The 11,303-nt window shown below is 45.0% G+C and overlaps 1 protein-coding gene across 1 annotated transcript in view; it reads right to left on the bottom strand.

Annotated features, from left to right (window-relative positions):
• Positions 1 to 5,870: 5,870 nt before the first annotated feature.
• The window catches only part of LOC128297541 (uncharacterized), a 67,647-nt gene continuing 62,214 nt past the window's right edge, over positions 5,871 to 11,303 (bottom strand). Inside the window, exons 5-9 of the mRNA XM_053033211.1 lie at positions 10,723 to 10,857; positions 10,519 to 10,647; positions 10,285 to 10,453; positions 7,154 to 7,296; positions 5,871 to 6,667 (exon numbers count right to left, since the gene is read on the bottom strand). Of these exons, the coding sequence (XP_052889171.1) occupies positions 6,509 to 6,667; positions 7,154 to 7,296; positions 10,285 to 10,453; positions 10,519 to 10,647; positions 10,723 to 10,857 (735 nt within the window). The 3' untranslated portion in view covers positions 5,871 to 6,508. The remainder of the gene's footprint in view (positions 6,668 to 7,153; positions 7,297 to 10,284; positions 10,454 to 10,518; positions 10,648 to 10,722; positions 10,858 to 11,303) is intronic.

The following is an 11,303-nucleotide window of genomic DNA, read 5'->3' as shown; positions in this document are numbered from 1 at the left end:
CCTCGCATCTCATCCTCACTTCCTCTCCCCGCCCAACTGCCGGTCAGCTTGAGTGGATTGCAGAGCAGCCGGCAGTGCATGCAACGGATTGAAAAATAAAAACAAAGAAATAGAACACACTCAACCAAATGCCTAACGAGAGAGCTAGAGAGAGAGAAAAGAGGGACGTTGGCAACGAAAGGAAAATCGTACGGGGAAAACCCTCAAGAGGAAAAGATACATCTTCACGTCGCGAAAGTTTCATCGCTGATATGTTTATCTTCCTCTACACTACGTTAGTACCGTCCCCCCCATCCCCGTAAGATTGTGCCCCCTGTGCCGTGTCGAGGAATGGCCGCCCAACCCCCACACCCCCACCCAACAGAAGGAAGCCTAGGTTAATGTGAAGAAAACTAGTAACGGAAGCTGGGCCGCCAGTGTGCTTGGGTTGTTATTGTGTGCATAGTTTGCTTCATGTTGTTCCACCACCACCACCCGGTTTGTGCACCTTTCTTTTTGTAATATTTCTTTGCAGCTGGAATGCACCAGCCCAGCAACAGTGGGGGGCTGGGAAGCGAAGAAACAACCCCAACATAGATCTTGCTTTCCTGTGGGAGCTTTCGAGCTTGAAGAAATAAACTTTCCTTTCAGCCCGTCTATCGGGTGAAGGGGGGGGGGGGGGGGGGGGCGGGAGGACGGAACCGGGCGGCGGGGAAATTGAAAGGGAATTCCGGTAGGAGTGGAAAAATGTTTTCATAATAGAAATAAAACTGAACCTACCGTCGTTTCTGCCACACACCGATCGTGCGGTCTTCGCTAACGAGCCATTTTGAGCCGCCAGTACATACGAGAGGGAGAGAGAGAGCTTACTTGCGGGGATGGTTCAAGCTCGTACATTTCCGAAACGAGCAGCTTTACTAGCAGGTACGTACCACCGCCAACAGGGTTGGAAGCAAGAGACAGGATGAAGAAGCAAAGGAACAATATTGGGCTTGCCGTGCTTTTTTTTATATCACGCGAAGGGGTTTTGTTTTGCTTGCCGGGGGGAGGTGGGGTTCTTTCATAAAATTCTTATCAATATATTGGTATCGATCGCAAATGAGACGAAGCTTTTGGATGTGAGGGACGTGAAGTGCACAAGTTGAAGTTTCCAATCTTCCATTATGTAATGCAAAGGGTTTAGCAACAGCTTATAGCGTCATAATGATTGGCCTGAAGGCAGCGTTCAATTGTTCTCGTCCATTCATCGTATTATGTATTTTGTTTCACGTGAAAGATTTGCCAGCTCAAAGCTCTTGGTAAGCGCATTATTTTAAAAGCAAAACGGCAAACTTTTCATGCGCGTTAAAGCGGGTATTAAACGGGGCAGCATTATTCTGTCAGGCGAATTCTATGACGAATTTTTGCTTAAATTGATTGAACTATACAGAATTTCACTACAATCACTCCAAGCTCCCTACAATCACTCGTCCTTTAGGATATAGGATATTAAACGCATACTTGCTGCATATACACACCGCAAAAGGATAATAAGCATACATTGCATACCTGCAGGCGTTTAGGCACAACTTCCCACAACAAACATGAAACAGCATCCATTACAAACCGGCTCCGTACATCGATCAAGCAGAATCGATTATTTTAATATCATCCCTTTTATCAGGGGAACACGAACGTTAACACAACACTCGCTGCGGGACTTGATTTGGATGGCACTTCCCTGTGTTGCACGTGGTCACGAGACACGGGGTAGTGCATGAACTGTGATGCAATGCAGAATACGCATCGCAAGCACTGCAAGCACTGCATCCATCCTCTGCAGCTCTTTAGCGATCGATCGTGTACGGGTCAATCGATGTCAGCCATTTCACGAGGCGGGGGGACGGAGTCGTTGACATCGATGACAGGTTGGTGGAGACCAATACCCCTCCGGGGTGATAAATTACATCCTCCGGCGATGAGTCGCTATCGCTGCTACTGGAAAACAAAGGGCTCACACTGCTAAGATTCTTAGCTGTCCGCCATCAGCCGGCTGGTATGCGCTCTGGTATGCGTATGAAAATGTGCAAGTGAAGCAAATGCGTTTGAAGAACTTTACGCAAAGAGTTGGCATTTAACATTGGGGCTTTCACCGTACCACACTCGTGCGCCTCGAAGTTTTGATCCGTCATCTACGGATCGCTAGGCTTACCTGCAGAAAGGGTGGAAAGGGGGTGGTATGAGGGGGGATACCAACCACATCCCGGCAATAGGTCAAAGGTGACGCCCAGTGTGTGTGTGGCAAACCCGCACCGCACCGCAGGCTACAGCAGCTCTAATGAAAGCTTTATCGTTCACCGTGTGTGCGCCAAAAGGGTCGATTTATCGGTTTCCTCCAACCATTCTATCGTTTGACCGTTGTCTGTGGGGTGGATGGGGGGGGAACATTTAGTCGGATTACACTTGTCCGATGCCTCTATCTTGACATTACATGCTCTGCTCGCCTGTGACGCTGCTTCGCTTGGATGAAGGATGCTGAGTGTCTGTCCAAAAGGGAAAGGTTACGTTACGGCTGCTGGGGCCGCACTGATAGTTTACTGCACAGAACGACATAGGGGGATGAAACAATTGCGTACAGACTTTAGCTGAGAATATGTTAAACTATTCTTAGACTATTTAGAACATCTGTCATCAGCATGTGTAACACTGTTAACGAATGAACTATTCCTCGGTACGACATGCATTAGGAACTTTAATATTACATAAACAAAGAATTTTTCAATGAGATTTATACAAAACTTGCGGGATAAAAGCCTTCTCGTAAAAATAAAACAATTGATTACTGCAAAGGATATATATGGCGGGTATTTACAGAGGACCTCTTGTAGTGATTTAATTAATATACAAGACAAAGAGAGTATATTAGAACAATAGTTAGAAAGCAAAGAGGGGAATATCTTGTTTGCAGTCAGGAAAGTCATTCCTTGCTACGGTGGAACAATCCAGATGGGATTTGTCTCGGACCTGGCGTGTAGGACTAGCCCTGCTACCAAATGTACCATCGAGCCACATCTTCATGAGGTGTATTTTTTATATAAAAATTCTGATCACTCTTTTCTCCATTCATAGCAAATAGCAAATTAAAATATTAAATTTTAGCTAATTATTCCATATAGTATATTAGCTAAACAGTACAAATTAAAGGTGATATATAAGAATTCGACATAGATAGTTCCATTTTGTTTAATTGGTTTGTATTTAAATGTCACCATCGACAACATCATCCAACTTCATGTCGGCTAAGCAAATTGTTTCATCCAGGACATCGGTTGGAAAGTTCAGTGAATTAGACACAGGTTGAAGATTAAGGTGAAAATAATCTAAAGGTAGAATTATGACCCTGTGTCCGTAGAACAACCACTATTACCTTACCACCAGATTTCCATTGGAAATGAGAGCTCCACGAGATGATTCGCTTTGAGATTCTCATGACAATATCTCACTGCAACTATGTTTAGTGTCCGTTCCGGGTGAAATGTTTCTGGGTTTTAACAGAGCACTTTACAAATTTTACATTTCCTTCTCATTGTTTGAAAATTCCTAAATTTAATCTGGGTGTGGAAGATACATTTTTGGAACAAAGAGCACACCCCATACTTTGTTATTGTTTGCACCTAACTCCTGTGCAAACGTGAGAAAGGCACCGGAACGGAACCTGCTCGGTGTTTGTGAGTAAGAAATAATTAAAACAGCATTCCCAGTATCGTAAATATAGCGCTGACGTCATCCCGAAATGTTTGAAATGCCGGAGAAAGCATAAAAGCAACAACTTCCTGTACCTTCAGTGAGGGACAGGAAACAGGACATGTACCTTAGAAATGTAGCAACGCAATGGTAAGGGACAACTCGACAAGACATTAAACATTTAGCTGCAGATGATGCACCATTTTATTTTGTATCGAATGACCCGAAAAGTTTCATCCTCAATCACGCCTCCTACTGCTGCTGTCCGTCCCGTCGGTTAGCTTCCGTCCTTATCGCTTTATCGCTATCTCGTAACTGCAAACTCTGTTGCCCTTACCGTGGGTTGCCCAATGCTTGGTCCTTGGTGGAATTATTAACGCTTTTTCTTCCTGGAAGCAGAATCCCGGGCAGACCCGGGCGGGTAAAGCTTCTCCATCGAGCACGCACACGCACAAATGGGACAAACGGGACAATGTAATAATAATTTTGGAAAATCATCTAGAAATGCTACCTTCTAAAGCAGGGCTCATGCTTCACCACTACACGCTTCTGTTTCATTGCATTATCCGCTCTGCTCGCCTCACTTACAAATGCGCGCAACGTACAGTCTCCTAACGAGAGAGCAATATCGATATAACAATGTTCTAAACTTTTATTTTTGCTGTTTTTGGTAGTACAAACGGTGTGCTTAAGCTCTCTGGTGTGTGTGTGTGTATTTTTTGTTGTTGTTTTTATTAATTCTCTATTTAGATGTTGTTTAGTGTTTGTCTACGTTGTTGTCGATTTGTTTCCTTAGCGCTTCTGCTTCTGCGTCCCGAAAGCTTTGCTAGAGCTCCGAATGATTAAGTATCTACAATTTAGCTACACACTGCCACACGCTAAAACCAAAGGGACACATATTTAACGATCACTTTCTTGGTTTTGTTTTCTTCTTTACAGTACAAACAGGTCTACTAAATCACTTAAATTAATAGAGACTAATTTTAAGAAATGAAACAATTTGAAGGTGTTTTTTGTGTCCTTTCGGTTCCACAACAAAAATAAAAACCCTTCCCTATCTTTCAAACCTGGTTTTTGCAGTTTTTCTTAATGCCTTTTTTTGCTGCTGTCTACCCTTGATGGAACACTCGCTACTTTGTGTTGTACGCTGTGATGCAAACTAGTTCCTCATTCCCATGCTCAGCCGCACACATCACCGACCGACCGGGTTGGGTAAAGTGATTAAAAGCGATAAAGTAGCATAAAAATTTAAACCAAAACCCCAAACGATCTTTCCTCAATCACCCTTATTTTATACAATCGGTAAGCACTAAAGTGACCCTTAATAATGAGTGGCGTCACCATGATCCGTTTTTTGTTTTGTTGTTGTTCAACGCTCTTTACTCTTCTCCTACAATGGGAACCGCTTTCCCCCCTCCATTTGTTGTGTTGTGTGAATAAAACTATAAACAGTAAAAGAAAAAGTATACCCAAAAAAAAAGCAACAAAAGGGCCACCATGGATTTAAATTCAATTCGGTCGCGATAAAAAAAGCCTTTCCCGCCCAGTAGTGTGAGGTGAATATAAACAATAACAGCAAATCCCACCCCACTTTCTAGCAGCTTGCAATCGAGCGTAACACACAGCAGGCGTCGCTTTATGACGCGGTACAACACACGCGCACGCACGCCAACACACATACGCATTGGTGGTTGTAAAAAGTAATTTACACCTTGACCCACGACAAAATCATTGGCTTCCCGGTTTTATGGGATGGGTGGCGGCTGGATAGAACCAACCACCATCACTACCGAGATCGTTCTTCACCCATCCCACCCCCATTCCTCTGCGGCACCATCGTTACACCGCCAAGGATATGTTTGCACGATGTGTCACGTTCATCACTGAGGGTTTCGGTATGTGTGTATGTGTGTGTGTGTTTTTTTTATTTCGAACGGTCCATAAACTTCGATGACCAGCCAGAATCGTTACGGACGTCGTTCGGTTAAATCAGATCCTGCCCAGCCCCAGGGCTTTGCATCGGTTTCGTTTTATTGGAGTGTTTCTATACGTTCCGTTTTTTTTTTCTCGTCCTTGTTGTTTGGGGCAAATTTCTCTAGTCCAATACCCCGTACAAGATTGAAGCATTCTCTAGCTTTTTGGATGCTTTTTTGGGGGGGGAAGAGGGGGGGGGGGAGGGGGTGGGCTAGGGATACCGGTGGACCGAGGCCCGAAACCAATAAAACGGTAATGGGTGCAACATAACCTGGTGTAGTAGCCAGGAGCGGACCTGTGTGTGTGTGAAGAAATGGTGCGAACACACCAACACACACACACACGTGGCGAAGAAAAACCACCCACAGGGATGAACACACACGTACGGGAATGCCGGAATAGGAAACGGTTGGGCTAAAACGGATTCGAATGAAAGGAGCTTTATGACTCTCTCGGAAGCATTTACGCCCTCTTTGCCGCTGCCTTCGGGGAAGGCACACGACAAAAAAAACCCCCCCCCATAACCTCCAATGGTTTATAAGCTTTTGCGTTGTGGTGATACAAGCGAATGACACGAAACAAACGGATTGAGCCGGGCCCTTTTGGTCGCGCATATGTAAACCTGAATGCTGGACAAAACTTTAAAAAAAACTGGCAAATGGTGGTGGCAACTAGAAAAAAGTATGAAAAAATGGTATGATGCGCCCCTCCATCACCACCGGTCTTCCTAAATACTACGTGTAACGAGCTTCCCACTGCCGATGAACGCAAATGCTGCCCGTTCGTTTCGGTTGCCATGGGAGCCAATCAGAGGAGGGAGACGCGGCGATGTTTACTGTGATGGTTGCTGCTGTTGCTGTTGCTGCTGCTGCTGGGACTGCCGTCTGCAGGCGTTGTTCTTCGACAGGTCCGATTCAGAATTTTTCAACTCCATCGCCAACTTGTAGCCGAGCTCCGGGCGACGGTCCCGGCCCTCCACCATCGCTTTGACCTGTGGAAGAAAACCCCCGGCGGGAAAACAGAACAGGCGGGAAACGGCTCATCAAAAGAAAAGGTCACGGGGTTTTGCGATAAATCTTCGCACAAGGATCGCACAGCGATCGGAAAGTGACCGGAACGTTAAATGCACGCTTCGAGTGCGCACGGGACACACGAGTCCTCGGGTGTGGTGAGGAATTTCCACGAAACGATGGGATATTTTGGTGGTCTTTTTTCTCCTTTTTTTTTGCTGCCAAGTCCTTCGCCCTCCGCGGGAATGAATCCGAAAGCTCCGTATTCAATTTTAGGCAAGCTGGTAATTTTGCTGAGTGCTCCCGTGTGTCTTTTCGGTTTCTTTCTCGCGCTCTGCAATTTTTTGTTGTTGCAATCTCTCTCACCATCACCACCAGGTTTTGGATAGTAATTAATTTCCCTTTGCGTCCTGGATTCCGATCTAACAGTGCGGAGATGCATTGCGGAGTTCCACCCCGTTGCTTACCTCGCGGGATGAAACGATGACGCCATTGCTGGAAATCACCGTCTGCTTGGTGCTCTCGATGTCATTCAGATCGACGCCCCGGCAACAGTCGTCGATCAGTATTGTCCGGTAGCCGGCCGACAGTGCATCGATGGCCGTTGCACCTGTGGAAGGTGAAGGAGAGTGTAAAATTCGGCTGAAATCACTACATTCGGACATTTTCCCGTGCCGGTAAGGGACGATGCTCCTACCCGGCGGCCAGCCTATTAGGTAGATTAATTTGGTAGATTTTCATTTATTTAATGAACCACTCTACCACAACCCCACGGGGCGGGGTTCCGTTTGCCGGTTCGATCTCCCTCGGCATGGTGATCCAGTTTGATTCATGCGACATGCAGTAGTCGTTTGTTTTCTCTCGCTCTCCCTCTTTCTGGTTCCTTGCTGTGCACATCCGTTGACTATTTTTATGCACACGCCTGAGGGTGTTCTGTGTGTTCAAACGCTTTTTTTTTGTCTTCTTCCCCGTTTCACCGTTTAAAGCTACCAGTGAAAGCACACACACCCACACACGCACACACGAAAGTTTGCGCATCCTTTTCCCAAGGCACGCCGGAAATGACCTCGATTCCGAAGCTGTGAAAGGTGCGCTCTCGCTACCTGATTTTGTCTGTTTTTAGCACCCAGTGAACGGGAGGGTTTTTTGATGAGTGGGGTTTGTTGAAGTTCGATTTAATTTCCTTACACTTACAAGGAAATTGAATCATTTCCCAGGGTCCGTTTTCGTGCGCAATTCGCCCATTCATTGCAAACAACAAGTAATGAGATTTTGCTGAAAATATCTCAATGCAAAGGGAGAACAGCACATTGTGGCGTGTGGTTCGTAAGTAATTACGTCCTGGGAGGGGTTTTTTTTTTTTTAATTCTATTCGCCCTCGCTCTGTTTTGTGCTTCAATCGAGATGTTAATTGTTGAATCGTATCTTTTTCATAGCCTGCTACTTTCACATACATTCAACCACTTCAGCCGCTCACTGAGCGTCGCAAATTGTGTGCAACCTAATGCCGATTAGGGTAGTACAACTAAACGCCGATAATGGAATGGAGCATTGAAACGTTCCCACACACCGGTGGACAAAAAAAAAGTCATCGAAAAGAAAATCGATAGCTATTTGAGCGCTTAAACGCGCGCTGCGCTAGCGGTACGCTAGAGGGCGCTAACCGTGCTGCATACGAACGATCTGTCAAGATTGAAACAAACTTAATTACTGAGTACGTGGTCGAAATTGAAAATGGGAATGCTGGCGCTGCTAGTACTGGGCCACTCTTGCTGAGCATCGCTACAACCGCGTCTCGCGAACAAATGCACAACGGTCCCAGGGTTGGCAGTGGGATTCCAAAATTGTAGCTAAATTACATATTTTACAAGGTTTAGTTACTGTTTTTATGAATTATGCTATTACTGGGTATTTTTGTGTACTTAAATAAGGGTCTCTTTTTCATCCGACGTAGTTGCCCTCACTGACACATTAAAATCTCATGAAGTACCATGCGCCTCCATCAAGGCGTGTGCAATAGTCGCAAACATTTGGCGCAACACAACTTCAGGCTTATTGTCATTTGCTTCATTTTCCAATAAAATGACAATATCGAGTTGGGAGAAAATTGACTAATGTGGAATTTGGTCATTTCGAACAAAATATATTTTTTAATTTTACGTAATCACATCTTCTCGCGAACATATGCACAAGGGTCCCAGCGTTGGCAGTGGGATTCCAAATTATTATTTTTTAAAAATTATGCTATTTTTGGATATTTTTGTGTACTTAAATAAGGGTCTCTTTTTCAAACCACGTAGTTGCCCTTACTAGCACATTAAAACTTCATGAAGTACCATGCGCCTCCATCAAGGCGTGTGCAACAGTCGCAAACATTTGGTGCAATATAATTTTAGACTTATTGTCTTTTGCTTAATTTTCCGATAAAATGATAATATCGATTCGGAAAAAATTGACTTATATGGAATTTGGCCTTATCGAAAAAATATATTTTAATTTTAAGTAATCACATCTTCTCGCGAACAAATGCACAACAGTCCTAGCGTTGGCAGTGGGATTCCAAATTATTATTTTTTAAAAATTATGCTATTTTTGGGTATTTTTGTGTACTTAAATAAGGGTCTCTTTTTCAAACCACGTAGTTGCCCTTATTAACGCATTAAAACTTCATGAAGTACCATGCGCCTCCATCAAGGCGTGTGCAATAGTCGCAAACATTTGGTCCAATTTTTCGATTTTTCGGTTAAATGATAATATCGAGTCGGAATAGAATTGACTAATTTGGAAGCCAACAAAATATACATTAAACAATATATATATATATTTTAATTTTAATTAATCACATCCGATTCTGATGCATATTGAGTGAAAAATGTAAAAATCGGACTTAAAAACCACCAACCCTGGAAATCTGGAATTAAGAGTGCTGCTTTCAATTCGTATTAAATTGGGCTTCGAAGCAATTTCCAATATGCGGCAGTTTTGTTTTATCTGTTCTGGATCTGCTAACGATGGCAATTGCAATTGCCTAATTAAGCATGTAGGGCTGACCATAATGAGTGACATCTCTTTCATCCTGCCATCACTCAATAGTAAAATTGCCCGATCGTAACGATTACGTCGTAATAAATTTAATTTAATTTGCCAGGTGAATAATTTCACTGTGGGATTCCACTTTCGCTTTATTATAGGATTATTCCATGATTTGCAGTAGAAATAGACAACTCTTAGGAGTGATCTCTTCAAATCATTAAGCATTGACATTTGGTCTAATAGACAATACATTTATTTTGACATTTTGTCAAATAATTATTCTATCCCTGCGCATACGGCAGTGTGTGCCCACTGTGAACAGATACACCAACCGCAGCACAGCGAACCTTCAATTCCGCCTGGTTGATTTCGAGTTTATGCGCAATTCGAGTTCGAACTCACCGGCAGATAATGAGCGCCGAGCGAGATACATTACTTTTTTTTGCTGCTGTATTGCGCTCCCTTGCGTAACAATTATTCAAAACCCGCAGCAACATTATTGCTACGGTGTATGGTTCACTGTTCACCGAGGCCGCCCCGTCCGCCCCGACGGCTTGTAACTTACCGACACACACGTCGTACGCCAGCCCACACACGTAGATATCGGTCGAGCCCTTTAGCCGCAGCTGAGCGCACAGGGTCGTGTCGGAGAGCTTCTTGTTATCCCAGAACACCGAGTACGAGTCCACCTCCGGGTTGGTGCCTTTGTACACCTTCACACCGTGCTCGACAACCTACAACGAGTGGAGGCAGGTGAAGTGAATGTGATGAGCTGCTCCACACACCGTCGACAACTCACCTTTAAATCCTTGTGCAGCTCCGAACCCCACGAATCCTGTACGCAGTGGCGTGGCCAGAGCCGTTGCTTCATCGGTGGTGGTCCGGCAAAGATGACCGTATCGTAAACCTGCGCATTGTCCGCGTTCAGCTGTCGGCCGGTGAAGGGATGGGATGTTAAGTATATGATAACCAAACGCAGGAAAGAATAAAACACGCCACTTACCGGGCTGGTCGGATGAATCGGACGCTGTTTGATGTTGTCGATGAAGGAAACGTGATCGCTCGGGTGCCAATCGAGCGAGTAGAACACCGCATCGAAGTCAACCGTATCCAGCAGCTTATTGATCGGCTCGATAACCTAACCCCGTGGAGGGAAACGGAGGAAAAAAAGAGAAAAACACGGAAAGGGCATAGACATTGAAATGTTGATACACTGCCAAATAGCGATACAGCAGCGTGCACCGGCACGCTGGTTTCAATTTCAACGCCTTCCCACGACCCGTCTGACAGCTGTCGTAATTTAATTCCCACCGTTCACCGACGGCCACTTCATCCACGATGCGAGGCACGAGAGAATACAAAAATCTGACGCGCTTGACTTTCAATAATGTCCGCGGGGTGCTACTGGCTGCTGTCAGCGATGTCACGCAAGTCACGCAAACGTACACAGGCAGGACACAACGGCACCCCGGTACGCAATGGAGCCCTAATGAACGCCTGTGTGTTGCTGATGCTGCTGCGCTTAATAACTGTTCACCCGGCGGGTGCCATCAGCCCCGGGTCAACAGGTTATGTGGGTGTGTG

The sequence above is a fragment of the Anopheles moucheti genome, chromosome 2, assembly GCF_943734755.1.
Source record: "Anopheles moucheti chromosome 2, idAnoMoucSN_F20_07, whole genome shotgun sequence".
Classification (NCBI taxonomy): domain Eukaryota; kingdom Metazoa; phylum Arthropoda; class Insecta; order Diptera; family Culicidae; genus Anopheles; species Anopheles moucheti.
This window is presented reverse-complemented; position numbering and strand designations above follow the sequence as displayed.